At 37.8% G+C, this 19,328-nt stretch overlaps 1 protein-coding gene across 2 annotated transcripts in view; it reads left to right on the top strand.

Moving 5' to 3' along the window:
* LOC131334380 (CHD3-type chromatin-remodeling factor PICKLE-like) overlaps positions 1–19,328 on the top strand; it is a 50,831-nt gene that overhangs the window by 11,091 nt on the left and 20,412 nt on the right. For both annotated transcript variants that reach the window (XM_058369357.1, XM_058369358.1), the window contains 8 exons: positions 4,408–4,458; positions 4,553–4,652; positions 6,054–6,196; positions 6,283–6,386; positions 12,275–12,413; positions 13,255–13,424; positions 16,587–16,653; positions 16,750–16,872. In XM_058369357.1, the coding sequence (XP_058225340.1) occupies positions 4,408–4,458; positions 4,553–4,652; positions 6,054–6,196; positions 6,283–6,386; positions 12,275–12,413; positions 13,255–13,424; positions 16,587–16,653; positions 16,750–16,872 (897 nt within the window). The remainder of the gene's footprint in view (positions 1–4,407; positions 4,459–4,552; positions 4,653–6,053; positions 6,197–6,282; positions 6,387–12,274; positions 12,414–13,254; positions 13,425–16,586; positions 16,654–16,749; positions 16,873–19,328) is intronic.

The following is a 19,328-nucleotide window of genomic DNA, read 5'->3' as shown; positions in this document are numbered from 1 at the left end:
ACTGAAGGTAAGCGTCACATTTTGGAGGAATTTAGGATCTCATGAGCATTGGTAAGAGGTGACATTGCAGTGTTCTAAAAGTCGGTCTAGGCGGCCCACTAGTTGGTGCCTAGGTGCTAAGCAGGGGTCCAATACCTAGATTAAAATCGGCTTAGGCACCGATTAGTCGGCCGCCAAGGGCTCCATCAGCCACTACGTGCTAGGCCTCATCTTCCACCCGACTAGCGCCTAGCAATTTTTAGAACACTTGGACATTGTAGCAACTTAGATAACGTTTTATTAGAGCTGATGTGGTAATCAACGGACTTATCTCCTTGATGTAGAATATTTATCTTCTCCTACTATTCATAGACTGTGTAAGCACTTTTTATCAGCATTTAGGAAATAAGAATTTTTTGTTTTTGTTACAAGGCAAGAATATCACTGCCGCTATTTATTTTTTTAGCAAAAGGAGTGCCCCAATTGTTGGGTTATCTTTTTGTCTCTACAAAGGAATATGAAAATTGTTTAATGGCTCCGCCTCATTCCATAATCACGTGATAAGAAGTCATTTTCTCTTTTGGAATAAGCAAAGAAGTCAATTACTGGTGGTGGGCCAGAGAGTATAAGTTCCACCGTGTTCTTAGCACCAACAGCCACTATGAAGCCTTGTTCCTCCTATAATAAGAAGTCATTTTCATTGGTGGATAAGCAAAGTCGTCAATTACTGCTAGTGGACCAGAAAATATAAGTTCGGTTTTGTTTTTAGCATTCAATCAATTCAATGATTGCATCCTAGCTTTATTTGGGATGAACTCAATGGCCCCTTTAATTGCATTATTATTATTATACTAGAATCAGCTTATCTACACATTTTTGTTCAGTCAAGTTATCAAATGCCCATAAGCTGATTTTTCTAATCGAATAGTGAGTTTGTTATCAGTTTAACGTTTGTCTAAAGCAATAGATAGAAACTCCTTAACTGAGAAATGAGAATGCAAAAAGGGAAAACTAACCAACGTTACCAACTACCCGATGACAAAAACTCCTTAACTGAGAAATGAGAATGCAAAAAGGGAAAACTAACCAACGTTACCAACTACCCGATGACAAAAACTCCTTAACTGGGAAATGAGAATGCAAAAAGGGAAAACTAACCAACTACCCGATGACAAAAGGATGCACATAGCTACTGTAACTTCATTGAAACAATTAGTTCTAGTGTGGAATTTCTGGAATCCTGACTTTGTGAAAAAAGAAGCTTCTTTCATCTAATCCCTCCGAATCTTAATCATATTTTCACAATTGGAAGGTGCACTATAAACAGCTAAAAGTGCTTTACATCTGGAATGATGGCTTTATTTACCACCCATTGGTTTGAGTGGTTATCAATGTGCTGCACAGGGAAAATTTGAACAAAAAATATGAATGAAAATAAGGTTTTATATTTATCACCAAGAAAATAAGGTAAGTACCTGCCAAAATCAGTAGACTCGATCTCCCACTTTAATACTTTCATGCCATGTTTTGGGAGAGAGATTGATGGAGAAACCGCTTCTTGGTCTACCTGCTACCGTGGATGAGTCGTAACCATTTAAAAGTCAATAATGAAGTAGGCTAGTACATATTGCCTTTCAATGTGTCTGATATTATACACCTTTAATGTATCTTACTTTATATGTCCTGTGTATCTTTATTGTTCGAAGTTGTGTTGGCCAATGGGAAAAATAAAACAAATTCAGCCGTTGACCGGTTCATGAAATCTTGAGTTTTTAAACAATCAATTGGATTCTATGTGAAGAGTAATTTTGTTTATTGGAATTGACCCTTTGGAGAAAGGTTAATCCGAGCATGGATTTCTACAAAAGTAGAAATGTTGAGATCTCATGGCTGTAGAAACATTTAAAGCGATATCTAATCATGGTTCAACCAGCACCCTTTGACTAATGGGTACAAAACTGTAGAAACATTTAAAGCGATATCTAATCATGGTTCACCCAGCACCCTTTGACTAATGGGCACAAAACTTGGAAACATATCACCAGGTTTTTAATTGTAGTATAATTGTGCTCCCTTCAGGTGGATTTTGAGTCAGACATAATATTGCTGCCCAAATTGTAACCGCTGAGAATAGAGCACAGAATTTTGGTGATTTTGGTAGGTAAAAATCTATTGCATTGTCTTAATTTAGGAAGTTTTAATGGGTCAGTTATTAGAATTCCGCCATATTAGGTAACTATCTGGTTAATGAAGGTTTCTAGGGATAGGTATTCACATGGGCATTGAGTTTTCTTCTCTCTCACTAACTTGTTTTTCTGTTCATTTAGTCTCATCCTTCATTTTTCACTTGTATTCTTTTCTCTATTCAAGTAGTAGGGAACAGTTTTGGGTACTTGTTTCAACTTTTCTACTTTTTCTCCATTTCCTTCTCATCCTCTATCTCCTTTTTATTTCACATTCATTATCGTTCTCCAGAGTAATTTCTTCTTTCTTTGATAAAAACTGGACCGCAGGGTATGTCATTGTTTTTCTTCTTTTATTTCTCTATTTACATGTCTATTTCTCTGATCTGTGATAAGCTCAAACTTTTCATAAGGTTTCCAGGGGCGAATGCTTTGTTATCTTAGATTTAGGGCTTCAGTTTACAGCTGAGAGTCTGAGACTGATTGGAAAATGTTGCAAAGTGTTTTCTCCCCTAGAATGATGCAAAATTCTCTCTCTCTCTCTCTCTCTCTCTCTGCCCTTGATTTTGGCAAATTTGGATATATGCACATTTGTTTTTAAAAAGTTAAAGACTCAGTTTAGTTGATGGGACTTCTCGTCTGAAATTGCAGTGGTTACAATGAGGGGGTTTTGTACTAGCTCACATTACTTAGCGTGGGCTGATATCATTATTGAGTAATTCATTTCCGGATTTTTGTAGTCAGGGCAAATTTCCGACAAGCTTTAGTTAATATTTTTCCTAACTCGACCTTGCGCCTCATTTCTACTGCTTTGGATGTTTGCAGTTCCATTTTATTTTCACGCGGATATCTTTTGAGTTCGTTCTTGAAATTTTATGAGTCTGATTGTGTTCTAAATCATCCTGCAGAATTTGATATCTCTGCTTCTTTGTGCTGTCTCCAAACCCATAGCAGTGCACTAACACATCGGAGTACCCAGTTCATCATCATGTTTTCGCTTGCCTAATTCACTTGTTTGAGCTAGGACATTGTGTGGATTTGGTATCAGTAATTAGAAACGTCTGGTAAATGAAAAAAAAGTGGTAGTTGTATTTCTTTACGACAAGAATAAATACACTGATGTAATTCCTATTGCGGTTATTTTGTTATTCATACAACAACTGTAGTACCCTGTAATCCCCGGGCCATGGTGGTATAGCTGTATAGGCGGGAGAGGACTGGAGATAGACCTAACATTTAACAATATATGCACAAAGTGGCTGCTATGATAAAGTTTTACCACTGAAATAGCAGCCCCCCTACACATCAAAAACTCGAGGAAGTCAAGGGACGTCATGCCATGGAACCATTCCCACAAATCAAACCTGGAAGGCACAGAGAGTCATCATTCAATTAGTAATTATCTGTAGGAATGTATTATGCTGCTATTTGCATAGCCAAGTCCAAATCTATCTCATGGAAGCTTTGGATGATTATCTGTAGGAATCTATTATGCTGCTTTAAATGGACCTAAATGCTTTGGATGGTTTTATCAATAAATTGTTGAAGTTTAACCAAGTAAAGGTGCTTTAACCCCCAAAAGAAAATGAAGAAAACATTTTCTAAGGTGCAATCTGCATTTTTAATGTAAGATAGTCTAATTCTGCTCGCTTATTCCTCTTCATGGATTTACTATTTCCTTTTATTGATATATAGTTGCTCCCTTATTTGATATGATTTTGAATGAGTTGTTTGTGTAACATCCTATTTGTATGAGCGAAATCGTACTTCAAGGGTAATATATAGGTAGATTCTTGTAGGTATAGTGGATGCATAATGCGGCAATCTGATATTGCTTTCAATAAGTCAGAGCAAATAGTTTTTCCTTTCTTTTTTGAAAGACAGTAAGTAGTCAAATGGCTAACCCAACCATCCCTCTTTAATGGTCCCACATGTTCACCAATTGAGATAGCATGGAGTTAGTTCCTCGATCTTACACACTCTATTTCACTCTATTTTATTAGAGCGGCTTGCGCCCTAGTTTCTAAGTTAAGTTCCATTTCATAGCAAGAAATTACAATTCTTTCCCCTAATGTTGGGGTCATTTCTATCCCCAAAGCGTATGCGTTGTGGTTAATGCCTTATGGCTATTTGATGTGATTTCATAAATTACTTTTCTGTTAGCTGTAGTACTTCAGCCAATTTTTGTAAACTTTCTGCTATACATTTCTTTACTGATGATGACTAGTTTGTCGATGTATTTCAGAACAACCTGGATGAACTTTTCATGCTCATGCACTTTCTTGATGCTGGCAAGGTTTGTATCCATGCAGGCTGCAGCGCTGTAGAAGTAGATACTACTTACATTGAAAGAATTGCTTTCTCTTATAACGGAATTGGAAAAACTGCAGTTTGGAAGTTTAGAGGAATTCCAGGAGGAGTTTAAGGATATTAATCAGGAGGAGCAGATCTCAAGGCTTCATAAGATTTTGGCACCTCATCTGCTTAGAAGTATGAATCTTAAACTCATCTTCTGTGCTCTTCAAGTAAATGTGGAAGAATAGATATATGATTTCTAGCGTGTTAAGAATTTACTTTCATTTGGCGATGTCTTTACTTCTTTCCTTTGCATATGTTGTAAACAGAAACACATATTTTCATAAGATACGTAAGTCTGATGACTCAATAAAAAGGGTAAGTACAGTATTAGTTGCAACCTTAAACTTATTAGTGGTCTTGCAAAGCTTTTACTAGGTTTAGATGGCAAGGAGAAATCTTTAGTTTCGTTTTTTCTTTGCGGCTTAATGTTGAACAATATCTGGTGAAATATGATTAAAAATTTAGGTTGACTGATGCAAATACTTATCAACTCTTTTTGCTCGTGAATCTTAAGGTTAGCTCCAAGAAAATTCGGTTTGACAAACTATTTCCTTATTCAGACACCTATATTGGCATATGGCCGTACAATGATCTATCTGCTGATGACGTCAACACAGTATGTCAAAATGTCTACATTTGTTTTGGCCTTTAGCAGGGTGGTTTCCCTTCAGGTACAGGAAAGTCATGGTACCATGGTGCATAATAGTGAGGTGATTTTTTTTGCCTGTAAGCATAATAATGTTCAGGGCTTTGAGCCGGAATACGTTACTAATAGTAAACACATGTTCTTGCTTTGTTATTGAAGCAATTGAAATCATCAGACGTGTCTAGAACGTGCTCTTTCTGTTTTTCTGTTTCATTTCCTTTTATTTGCTTTCCACCACCTAAAAGGAAACCATGTTTCGGGTCTCATGCAAATAAAGATGGCAACATTACAGATATTTTCTTTTCGTTATCATTTTTCTACTATTTGGCTAGTCTGTTTGTTGTTTCGGAGTGGTGTTGGTTTTTCTTGATCTATGTCATGCGTCGAGAAATGGACGTATAAGCTAAAAAGCAGCAAATTTTCTTCAAGCTCAGCTTTATGGAGTCGATTTTGTCGGTTTGATTTCACTTTGACTAGATTTAATAGTTGTTGTTTTACCAAGCCTGGTGGAAATAAAACCGATTGTAGTGCCGATTCTACTCATTTTGGAAGCCTCATGGATTCTTCAAATATAGGGTCTTCTCAATGCTTGATTGAGGGAAGTTCATAAGTTATGCAGTCCATGGACTTGTGGCCCTCTATTCGCCTGATGAGAGATATTGATCAAAATATAGACTTGAATATGGAGATCAAATCCCTAGGTTGAAGACTAGCTTGCTTAAAAACCTTCTCATTCTTCCTTGTGCATTTGTTTCTCCTGGTCTAGATAGTATCAGTTCTCATTTGTTATCTCTAGCCATGGTTCTTCCGGTAAACAAGATTTTGGCATTTTGTCCATCTATTGAAATACAGCTGTAACATGTAAATCACTGTTGATGACCCTGCAGGAGTAAAGAAAGACGTCATGAAGGAAATGCCACCAAAAAAGGAGCTCATTTTACGTGTGGAATTGAGTAGCAAACAGAAAGAATACTACAAGGCTATTCTCACTCGCAACTACGAGTTACTAACTCGAAGGGGTGGTGCACAGGTGAGATCACCGGTTTTATGGATAAAGAATCTTGTCAATATTATTTTGGTGAACATTAACTTTTCTTGGATATTCCTACAAATCAGATTTCTCTTGCCAATGTGGTTATGGAATTGCGGAAACTCTGTTGTCATCTGTATATGCTAGAAGGAGTTGAACCATATGTAGAGGATGCTAATGAGTCTTTCAGGTAATCATGATTCCTATTAACTCGACATTTTTTTTTATGTATGTGTTTGAAAAGTTGGGTTCCTTGCTCAAGTTACATTTAGTGAAGTGAGAGAACAGATGTATAAAGTGAGGAAAAATAAGAGAGCAACTTATGGTTCTCCCTCTCCCACTAGTTAAACTCCTGAAGTTGGTGCACAAATGTCACTCATGCCCACCTAGCACACAATGGCCCTGTTTGAATGGAAGGATAGGATTAGGTGGGTTTGTAGTCAAGGGGTTATTAGTCCTGTGCATGTTGTGCATGGAAAATACCTTATGGTCAAATTCTGTCCGGTCTATCCCATGTTTGTTTTGAATGCTTCTTGACAAGGATTAATGGTTCGATTGACTGTATTGCCCATAATGCAATTTGTAATCCCACCCTTGGTAGCACGGACACTTCGTTGGAGGTCACGTACCGGTGTCGGACACTGACACTCTCCGGACATGTGTCCAATACTTAAATCCAAAGTGTCCTATTTTTTTCAGCCTTTATAGTTTGGACACTCTGGGTACACTCTAAAAATGCTCCGGACACTCTTGGGACACTTGCATAACAAGTCGGGGTGTTGAACGAAATAGAAGAGTCAGTAGAGTTTAACTGTGGTACAAACAACATAAGCTTAAGTGGTACAAAAAGTAGACTCTAATTAAAACTTAGGGAACTCTTAATTTTTGCCTTTTTGGGTGATGGATGATATTTTATTACTGATTGTAAAGACACCTAAATGACTCAATGCTTTTTGTTGAAATACTTATGTAAATGATGTAATTGTAGGTGTACATTGTGTTACGTATTTACAATTAGTGCTTTATATTTGTATATTCCATGCATATAATAGGACGACCTATATTTTTTTAAAATGTGTTGTGGCCTCCAATTTTGTAAAATTTACGTGTCGGAGTATCGGTGTCGTGTCGTGTGTCCATGTCGTGTGTCCATGTCGGTGCTACATAGATCCCAGTATCCCACCCATGTTTAGCTCTTGACCCTTTTATCTAATCTCTTCAAACATATGATCTCTTTTATAATATTCTTCAAAAATAAGTTTATTTTTGGGTATAAAATGATGAAAGATAACATTAAGTTCTATCGTTTTCTTTATCAAGGTTTGTAAAAATTGAATTTTCGGAGTACAGAATGATGAAGGTTAACATAATTTTTTTTTTTAATCAAGGTTGGTAAAAAAGCTTTTTGGGCTTCAGATCGATGAAGGATACATACAACAATAATATGTTTTTTATGTGTTCTGTATTTTGTTCTTCATTGGGGTTGGTCAGAATCAGGGGAGGCTCGGGAATCCATAAATTTTCTACACACTAGAGGGCTATAGAACGATGAAGGAGAACACAAAACAATAGTACTTTTTTTTATTATATGTTTCGTATTTTGCTCACCCACTCTTCATTTGTGGTGGTTACAGTTAGGGGAGGGCTTACTCTTATTGCTCCTCAGGTTCACCTATTTTCTTAGGATTGGCTGCCCTGACGTTCTTGTTTGGAGTAATTTGATTATCACTGAACATGTCCCCCTTAGTCACACTGCTGTAATTGACCCAATATCAACCCTCTCTGTACGTTAAGTTTTTTGGGGTACAGAATGATGAAGGATAAATAAGTGTGTTTTAAATAAAGTTTGCTATGAATTTTATTTGAAGATTGGTTGAAAAAGTTGTTTTTTTTTTTTTTTTTTTTGGTACAATACAAAATGATGAACTTAAAAGATAAGTTCCTTTTATTTTATTTTATAATTATTACCAAGATTGGTAAAAAAAGTTCTTTTGGGTACAGAATGATGAAGAATAAAAGAAGAATTTTTTTTTAATCAAGGCTGGTACAAAAGACTTTTTTTTTTGCTCCAAAATGAGGTTTTACAGTAAAGTTTCTTTTTTAAAAGAAGATTTGGTGGGAGTAAAGAACAAATAGGGCTAGAGATAAAATTAATTTAAATGAAGTTACCCTTGTGTATATTTCTAAGCCAAGTAAGGCTTTTTTGGTAGACTAGAGCTTGTCAAATCCCGGTTCGGAAAAATATACAAGAACATGAGATGAGGGGAGGTGGGGGTATTCTCAGTCCAATCCTACCTTTGGTCCCCAAAATTAAACAGGCCCAAAGGGTTTAGAAATATTGCTGCTAAGAGACTTGGTAAATAGAACAACTAATTGATTCTCAGATCTCACAAACAACATGCAAATTAAACCCTTGCTTAGTTTTTCGTTAATGATATGGTAAACTTCTGCATCTTTTGTCCTGGAATGTTGCACTATATTGTGATCTATCTTAACAGCTGCCCTATAATCATGAAACAACTTCATGGGTCTACAGTCATCATCTTCAAGTCTTCAAAACCTTTGTCCTTAGAGCCACATAAGTTTGCAAATTGTATGAGTTGAAACTCTTAATTCGGCTTTGGGACTGGATCTTGCCATTTATATTTGTTTACTACTTAGCCAAATTTACAAAATCTTGAAGTACACTGTCAATGAGAGTCAAAGCACCATTGATAAGTAAGGTGCGGTCTTGACCTCCACGTGGCGGGTGCACGAAGTAGGCGCCCTTGTTTGAGTAGCACACTTGTGAGATTGAGTTCTATCAAGACCGTGTGTCAAACCAAGACCACCCCAATCTGCATCAGTGGATGTTCAAATTTCCTCCCAATGCATGAAGGGGGCGCACTTCTGGAAGCTTTAGCCATTGTAGACCTTTGCATCCCATGCCTGATTTGGGTGAAGATTGGGTGTGAAGAGCTTTGAATTGCTCTTCTGTCCTCCTTTCTTTGCGTTAGTAATTGTAGCTCTTGGAGAGAGAGTGTTTCGTGTGTGATCCCGTATCTCCAACAGTTGATATGGGATCGTCAGGCTGTGGGTGAGGTCACAAGAAAATTATTGTCCCTCTGTTCATTTTTTCGAAAGTGAAAAATTGATTGGAAAAGAAACCACAGGGTCAGGAGTGTCTTGTTGAGACAAGCCACCACTGCCTTTACCCTACTGAGATTGATGTCAACAAAAGCCTCGCGCACCGGTTGAAGGTGGTGTGAGGAGGAAGACCACGTGCCACCACATTGGAGCCACCTCAGCACCGAGTTAGAGGAGCGACATGTGGCGGGCATGTCAATTACCATGTCATTGACACATCAACAATAGGGGCGCAAGGATGCCACATCAGCACGACATGGTAGCCAGCTAAGGGCCATATCAGTTCTCTATGTAGGTGACACGTGGCTGGCATGTCAGTAGAGTTGTTGACTGTAGCCAAAGACCAATGGATCAAACCTCTGATTCCAAGTTACATTCCAAGTTACATTCAGGAAGTTAGAGAAGAGAAGAGAAATGCTGTGAGAATAAATAAGAGAGCAACTTGTGTAGGCACTCCAATTTGGACTTTCTGAAATACCTTTAAACTTCCCCAATAATGATAAAAGGGCAAAACAGTCTTTGGATAGCTAAGAACAATGCTCCTTTTGAGTTTTAAAACCCAAACAAAACTTTTTCGAAAACCAGAGCCAAGTGCTCAGGACCCTGACCAGGTGCTTAGGTCCAAGATGGACCAGAGCGCTCAGGAGTGTCTTGGACCTGAGCGCTTAGGTCAAATCTGAGCGCCCAAGTCCTCTGCGCGCACCTGAAAAAGCAGAATATCTGTCAGCCCGCTTTCTGCGGAACTTTTCTGCCAATTTCGGCTGTGCAGGCATGACTCTCCCTCTCCCAAGCAACTATGATGGGATTCTCTTTGAATACAATGATGATTTCCACTATTTTTTTATCAAAAATTTCTCTATAAATACAAGCCTTGTATTTTTTGTATTTGAGAGAAGGGAGCTGATTTTTCTAAGGAGAGGGCTGAATTTTCGGCAGAAGGAGATAGAGCCCAAGGTTTGTAACACTCAAATGCACCAAAAAAACCTCTTTTCTACTTCAAAAACCAGCCTTCTAGCCAAAAAGGAAGTATTGTTCAAGCTTAACAAAGGTAAGCCATCCTTGGCTACTGTTTTCTCACCCTGAGGGGAGCCACTGGGCTCAGGTCAGTTCCTTATACTGACTCAGAGCTCAGCTGGCCTTTAATATGTGAACAAAGCAGAAGTTCAAAACTTCTGAGCTCAGGAGGACCTGAGCGCACTTGAGCGCTCAAGTCCTTTGAAGAGCACCCAGGTTTCCTTTCCCTAGGCTTTCTGGTCAGTCAATACCAGTTCATCATTTAAAACATCTTCATAGCCTGTCCAACTTTACAAACATTCATAGTTTGTTCTTAAGCTTTGAAACTTTACTTAGTTCAAATGCTGCTCATAGTTATGTTAGAGCTAGTTTCTGTTCATTTCAGTACTGATTCTGAGCCTCACACGTGAGCACTCAAGACCAGTTCTTGAGCGCTCAAGAGGGGTTTTCATACCAGCTTCTGTTTTATTCACTGTAAATGTATGCTTCAGGTTATTTGTTGTTTCTAGGTGTGCACTGGTCCTTCTAGAGCCCAAGGTAGCTGTTCCTGATCCTGCAAGGCAGGACCTGGGCGCTCAAGACCAGTTCTTGAGCGCTCAGGTCCACAGCTGAGCACTCAACAGTGTTAGCATTAGCAGTATTCTGTTTTGTTGTATATCCTGCCATCTCATGCTTATTAGTTATTACCATGACTATACACATGCTCATAGGCAGTGGCGGATCGAGAAATATGACAGAGGGGGCACTAATTCATATACTATACTGCACTAATTCATCGTAACTTAGATTTTTTTTTTTCCATAGGCAAACATAAGAGAATAATACTATACGTATACTTTAACCGGTATCCATTTCATGTATAGGTCTACAATGTTTATAAAAATACGCACAACAGTTGAATATTTATTTGTCAAGTTCTTCACCTTTTATAATTGACCTCCTAATTTACATATCAAAAGGTATATGAATCAAAAACCTTAAAGCACACAATTAAACGCTCTAATGACTAACTAAAGAAATTCTAATTATAACATATAATCGGTATATTCAACTCACATTTATGAAAGAGTTCCCTTAAGAATTTTAAAATATTAAGGGGTAGGGTTATTTTTCAGGGATTAAATAGAAGTTATATTATGTAACTGGTGTAAAACTGATAATTGTTTGAAGGCCAGGGGGGTCACGTACCCACCCTGGCCTTTGTGTAAATCTGCCCCTGCTCACAGGCATACACTCACGTACAATGTGTTTACTGTTTTTAATCCCTTTTATTGTTCCCCCCTCGCTACTTGTTTTAAAAGTTAAGAGGCAAAATGATTTCGAAATCCCACAAGCACTAAATAGAGACCGACCCTCGTGTCGGGCGAAGGGGTACCTTAAAACCCTTCCCCTCTCGTAACCTGGCTCCGGAACCTACGTTATCTTTGGTTATGACGGACTGGTATATAAAATAAAGCCTTCTCTAAAATAAAAGCGATGGATATCGTTCAAGTTTGGTTCCTCGGGTGGCGAACCATAAAAACCCGGGTGGCGACTCCAAATTGAACGCGCCGTTTGCCAAATTTTCCAAGAAAAATAAAATGAGATGGCCTCACTGCGGGGCGGGTAGCCCACCACTTGGCCTTGAATAATGTCCTGGCACAAGAAATACCCTTGGGAAGGTTACTCATAACGTAACAGCTCACATAGTCACATATATAGTTTAAAATTGCTTTTATTTTACATGCACGTGGACAAGCAATTGCCTCTAAAGGTTAAATGATTTGTCGATTTAGCTTTCATGTTTTTTGCAAAATAGAATATTTCTGATGCGAGTATTTTGGTAGAATTTGCCATTTTTGTGCTCATCTTCACCTGTCTTTTTTCTTTCTCGAGAGGTATATCTTTACCGCTTCATTTTTCTAATCTCTGCTTCTAAATTGTTCCTCTATCTAACAGAGAACTTGTGGAATCTTCTGGGAAGTTGCAACTTTTGGACAAAATGATGGTGAAGCTAAGAGAGCAGGGGCATAGAGTTCTGATATATTCTCAATTTCAGCATATGCTGGACTTGCTGGAAGATTACTGCGGCTACAAGGTTTGAATTCTAGACCCGTTCAATGGTCTCAAAGTAGTTTTGTCAGTAGTCTTCTATGGTAGTTCATAGCTATGTTGCTCAGACTCGGGTACGGGAATCGGGTGCAGGTGTGAATCTAGGTGTCGGACACCTCAAGTTGAAAAATACAGGATACGTGGATACGGATCCAGATTTGGACACGGGTACGGGGATACGATATACTATTAGTTTATATATATATATATATTTCATAAGTTTGTAACAGCTCAATAAAAACATGTACTAAATAATGGATAAATACATGTCTTTTTAGTCCATATATAAATAGTCCATTAATAAATAAGATGTCTTTATGGCCTACTATGTGAGAAATATAAGCCTTAAATGGCCCAACCCAATAGGCCCAAACCAAACAAATAAAGAGCCATGTCTTCATAAATACTAACAAAACCCTAAAGAGTCTTCTGACGATAGAGCAGCAGCTCTTCGTCTACGACAGGAATCACAGCAGCAACAGCTCTTCATCTAGGTCTCTCTCTCTCTCTCGTCCCCTGTTCTTGCTCCATCGTCTTCATCAGCCCCGATCGACGTCGTCATCAGCTCCGATCGACTGGTCATTCTCTGGTCTTCTCTCCTCATTCTCTCTTCATCTTCTTTTTCTTTCTTCTGAGATTTGGAACTGCAAAGTAAGTGTATCCGGATTTAGCTGGCCGTACCCCGTACGAATCTCACACCCTTGTCGGGTCTTGTCGACACGGGTACTCCACCAAAAATGGCGAGTCCGCGTAACATAGGTTCATAGTTTGTGGGAGATTTATCCATGTTTGTGGAAATTAATTTGAATTTCTTTTGTACTTGTTAGAAATGGCAATATGAAAGGATTGATGGAAAAGTTGGTGGGGCTGAAAGACAAATTCGCATAGATCGGTTTAATGCAAAGAATTCTTCCAGATTTTGTTTTCTGCTATCTACTAGAGCTGGGGGTCTGGGAATAAACCTAGCAACTGCTGACACAGTTATTATATATGACAGGTAAATATTTTTCTTCCTGAGTTTGACAAGTATATGTTTGTCCATTATCTCGTTTGTAAGTGGTCATGGAAAACTGGCAGTAATCCTTTTCATTTATAATTTTAAAATGAATTGGGGGAGATTTTGAAGACCCATTAAGAGATATCTTCAAGAGCAGTTGTGAAGCCATACGGGCAGAGGATGTTTTTATTGTCAAAAACTCAAAATTGCTGATTGTAAGGAAGAATAAATAATATGATTTGATTTGCACATTCCAGGCCCTTTCAAACAGTAGCAGTCACGGATATATTGCTTGGTCTATGCCTTTGAGACCTTTAAAATCGTGGCCCATGTCCTCAGTCCAGAATTAGTTTGTCAAGACAGCAACTTGAATGTAGGTGTTAAGGTAGGATGCTGTGTATTGGTCGTAGACTTGTAGGTAGCTCTACATTGAGCTTTCCGATTAAGATCATTTCTGGTGGTGTCTATTGGTTGGTCCTATAAGGTGGATAGGGAAAATCAGAACAAAATCCTTGCTTACCTATCATCCCTGTGGAATGGGTCCAAACCAGAAGACATAAATTTGATATAAGGTGTATCTAGTGTTTATTTTTAAAGCCATAGTTTCCTTTTTGGAGAAATTATAACACGTAGTCTTAAATCCATATAAGAAATAAAGGAAATTTCAGTAAGCAGAAATAGATGCAAGGAAAAAAAAAGAAATCATGGACTGTTTTATGGACTTTACGTAGCTGAATGGCTAGAAAGAATTCACGTTGACGACCCCAAACACATGGCTTGGTTTGTTTTGGTTAGAAGTGAAGACTGAGGAATTACTTTACCTACATAGTTCTTGCACCAATACATGGATTGGATAGAATTCCAGAATACCCAAATTTTCGGAGGAAGGAATGTGAATTATGCTTCCGAGTTGGAATTTGGGCCGAACAGTGTAGACTAGATGGGTGGTGAAGAGTCCCTTGAACCTTTTAGTGAGGCTATTGTTTCTTGTCAGTTGATTAAGAAGTTCCTTCTGAAGAGAACATTGTCAGTTGTCTTATGATGGCATTAGGGTAAATAGGTTTGTGGGAATTGGAAATTCCTTTAAAACAAATCAAATCCCATTTGTCTCACGTAAGCTGGCCCGGACACATGGTTATAAAAAAACAATTAAGTCACCATAGCATCAGGAACGAACTTATAACTTGCTTGAGAATACGACGCTAAACCTTAAACTCGATTGCGAAAGTGTTAAGGTAACTTTCTTTTATGATCTTTCTACGTAAATTTTTACTACTTATTACATGCTTACATCTTTTCTACAATATTCAACCAAGTTGATGATCCTTGTTTTAGCGGAGTTGTCTCTCTAATTAATTATGTGGTTGTTGACATGTCTCTTTTAATTAAGAGGAGGCTAGAGATAAAATAGAACTAGATGCTACGATGAGATATCTTTTTATTTAGGGTTTTTGAATTTGTTGAATGTAGGTAAAAATTGGCAGGGGAACTCGAGTAGCGATAAATACAAACCAAACCAAACCAAACAGAGCCTTAAGTCCCAATCAATTGGGATCGGCTCCATGAATTCTTTTTTCCGTTGACCTCTGTCGAGGGCATTGTATTCTATGATATTCAAAAAACATAGATCCTTTTGAACTACTGCCACTAATGTCAATTTTGGTGACCCCCTGCCCTTAGTGTTATCCTCAACCTAAGCCATATCACTCCTCTATTCCTCCTAATTACCGCATTGGTCGATCTACGATAGACATGTCCAAACCACCTTAATCTATTTTCTTTCATCTCATCTTTTATTGGTTTTACCCCAACCATTCCATGAATATTTCTGTCCTGCAAATTCTTACCACGCATAGGCTTATTGATAGCGATACTGTGTTCCATTGCTATATTATATTATGCTGACTTGATGACAATAGGGAGTACAAACTGGGATGTTGTTTTGTGTACGACTGAAATTGGTTGAGAAAAGGGAGACATCTTTAGGACTACTGATCACATGATTTTAAGATTGGAGGAAAGTTTTGACTTTGTATAAGATAAGGGTGGATGATGCCAATGTTGTGGAAGCTTCGAACCAGCATCTCCGATATAGGGTCATAGGTGGGTTGAGGATGAGTTGTTTAGATTCATGCAGATTGTATACTAGGCGAGAACAAAACTTCTGCCAATTAATTGCAAGGATCGTCTTTGGGGGTTCTTTAGCCGCTTGAATGAATGAATGAGGTCATGGCTTTGAGTTTGCCAGTGATAGTCATAGGCAGGCAGTCAGTTTAAGTTGAGGGCAGTAAATGATGATTTTTATAGACTTTGGTGCAAGGGGAAGGAAGACATTGAAGATCATATTTACATAGTTTGTAAGGGTGATTGAGAAGCCCTGGCTTTGATTTTGAAAAAATGTGGTTCTTTGTGAGCGTTGAATGTGGGATAGTTTATTTGTGATCACGTTATTGGACAAATAGGAATAATTCCTCATGGCGATTCTAGCACAAAGAGCTAAGAGGCACGGACAGGTCAGCCGACGCCATGTATCCGTGTCTCGGACATGTACGTGTTGAACACGCCTAAATATGTGTAAAAAAAGCTTTTTTATTCTAACAATATTTTATATTCTTACACTAATTCATTTGGATATTCCTTTATAATTCCTCAGGACTAATTTAACTTTTCTGTGACGAGGAATGAGAGATGATTGAGAGGAGAGAGAATAGAAAGCTTTTTTTGTAATTGTATGGAGGGAACATTGACACTCATACAGTGAGGCTGTTGGAGCTATTGTCTTGAAGAAAACACTCTACATTTGGTAAAAACTAGGGATATGGTAGGCCTTGTTCGTTTGCTAGTTTTGGGTATTTTAGTTTTGGTAGTGGGTGGAGAGAGAAATAGGATAATGATTGGAAAGAGGGGTACTGAGTAGAGAGAGATAGAGAGAGAAATGAAAGTAATAATTGGAGAAATAGGATAATGATTGGAGAGAGAAATAGGGTAATGATTAGAAAACAAAACTAAAACAAAGTTAAAAAGAGAAACAAACAAAACCGTAGTTGTTGGGTTGGTCTATGATAGCAAGATGGAGATTTTGAAGTCAATTTCGTTTTCTGTTTTGTTGAAAATGCACTCTCATTTTATTTCTGCTGCATTTATTGAATATGTTTGGCGTAGCGATTGGAATCCCCATGCTGATTTGCAAGCAATGGCTAGAGCTCATCGACTTGGGCAGACAAATAAGGTGAAATTTTATTCTTCAACAGTGTCCAAGAAGACACTGTTCTCGGTTGCCTTGGCAAGGATGTGTTCTGTTTGGTAAGTTCTTTCCATTTTCCAGGTAATGATTTACAGACTCATAACGAGAGGAACCATTGAAGAAAGGATGATGGAACTGACAAAGAAGAAAATGGTTTTAGAGCATCTAGTTGTTGGAAGGCTCAAAGCACAAAACATTAACCAGGTAGAGATTTTCCATCTTGGGTCAAGTATGAGGTTTTGCTGTTCTACACAATACCATGTGCATGTTGCAAACACAATCTCTAGCCGATTTACCAGATCAAAATTTTGTCATTAGAGACAAACAATTTTGTTTGTTGCTGGTCTTCTGTTCTGCATTATGTTTATGTTCTTTTGGGACATGCTTTGATTTTATTCTCTCTTAAATTTTGATTTCTTATATGGTTCCGAAATTTTCTATTACTGATGGCATACCAATCATAAGCATTTAGATAAAGACGTGATGTTTGACACCGGTATTTTGTTTGAAGTAACAGAATTTTCTATTTGAAGTAACAGAATTTTCTAATGACCAGGTACTTTTATTTTCTTTTAACAGTGATTTAATTAGATGTTGCCTTTTTTAATTATAGAAAATAGTATAGTCCTAAGGTACTTGTGACGCCAATCAAATAACTAGAGATATTTACTACTTTAAAGGCTCAACCATTATTGGTGCTACAGAACTACATAGGATCAAGAGCACTTTTCTCTCTTATTCTTTAGGCATTGCTTAAATCAATTGTAGTATATTGTACAACCTTTCCAGTCAAACCTCAGTGCGAATCATCTATCATGTAGAATCCCAAGTTACCACTGACATATATTCGAGCTTTCAGTTTGATTATATGTCTCACTGTTTAAATATTGTTACATATATAGGGTACAATATTCCACCTGTAAATACCATAATAGGTCCAATGTCCGTTAGATATATGTCAACAAACAGAAAGTATAATTTCTTCAACCATGCAGAATTCAGACAGGTGCAAAATTTGTTTGTGCAAGATGTATCAATTAGTGTTCTTTGGAAACTGTTACTTCTCAATAAACCTCTTGTTATACCTTCTGTGATTACTTGGGTAAATCTATTCCAGATACTCTTTCCAGAAAGGAAAAGGAATTTTAGCGAGACAATAAATTTTCGCCAATTCTCCATCTTCTCTTTATTTTTTTCCTTTTTCATTTCAGTTCCCTTTTCCCTTGGGATTGAGATTCATCTTCTCCCTTTTGCCAAATTTTGTTTCAGCTATTAAACAATCTGTATAAATGAAAGGGAAGTACATAAATACAAGAGGCATATGACCATGTGTATCAAAATTATTAAGCAAAAATAGAACTATTACAACTACTCCATAGAATAGCGGCAAAAGTCCGAGTATCGTTCCACAGGGACAAGAGTATGTTATTGAGTCGGCTTCAACTAGTTTCTACTTCAATTCGAGAACGAGATTCAAGTTTTTGTGTTAGATTCTAAATTAAGAAAACAAAATAATGCAGCTTTGAAAACAAGTGGAAAAAGTTCTAGGGTTTTGAATCCGGTTTTCCCCTCGTAGCTTGATTTTGCTTGGTTAAGAACAATCTATTCAAATCAACTCAATATAATCACGAATAACCGATTGGCATAGACTATCTTCACGTAGAACAAGTCGTTCTAGCACGAGCTGTAACTAAGTAGGTTCGTCTAATAGCACCCCTTGTCTTATAAAGCATAACCTATCTTAACCAACTCTGCGAATCAATGTCAAACCATGTATGCTAGTGTTTGAAATCTAGAATACAAACACAAGATTGATAGAAAGCATTCGAACCATTCAACAAATGAAAGTATCCTTAGGCATACAACACAAGGTTCGAATGAACAATCCTTAAACACAAACAAAGTTCAAACTACTTGGAAAGAAACTTCCATCTAACCCTAGAATAGGAGATTAGCCGGTCATGGGAGGAGAGGACTTCAAGTTGTTATTATGTGAATTCATGCTTCCTTGAATTCTCCTCCCTTCTTCTTTCTTGCTCTTTCTCCTTTGCTTAGCCTTGAAGTAAGTTTCCTTAGCCCCAAGGTAAGTTGTCTCTCCCCTAGGTTGGCCCCCAAATATATACTCAAGAGCCGGAGTTGGCTCTTCAAAGTCCAAAAAGTCCAAGAAAGGGGCTGAAGTCGGCTGAATCTGTGGATGGTGCAATCCGTCCAGTTGGATGGACTAGACACATGGCTTCGAAAACCGAGGCTTATTCTTTTAATTTGTCCGGATGGAAATGAGATGCAACCGGTTAGATGTGAGTCTTTTGTGGCTGTTTGCCTCCCGTTTTGCCTCAAGCCTTGCTCCATTACTCATAGCTTTGATCCACTTCTTCTAATTCTTCCATTTTAGCTTTGAATCTGTCATACTCGGCTTCCATCACCTAAAACGCAAATAACATGTATAAATCTTCAAGTAGCATGATTATGGACTTATCAAGTGTAAATTGGGGAACTTAAATGTGAACATTTAAGCTCCTATCACGCCCCCCAACTTACACTTCGCTAGTCCTCAAGCAAAGACAGATAAAAACAAAAATTGTTATCAGCAGTGATACCCACAAACGCTTGTGAGTTCCCTTCCCATTCCATATCAACTCAACATGTACCCATAAATAAGA

This window comes from Rhododendron vialii, chromosome 7a, assembly GCF_030253575.1.
Source record: "Rhododendron vialii isolate Sample 1 chromosome 7a, ASM3025357v1".
In the NCBI taxonomy this organism is placed as follows: Eukaryota; Viridiplantae; Streptophyta; class Magnoliopsida; order Ericales; family Ericaceae; genus Rhododendron; species Rhododendron vialii.
Note: the sequence above shows the minus strand (reverse complement) of the source record. Positions and strands in the feature narration are given on the sequence as shown.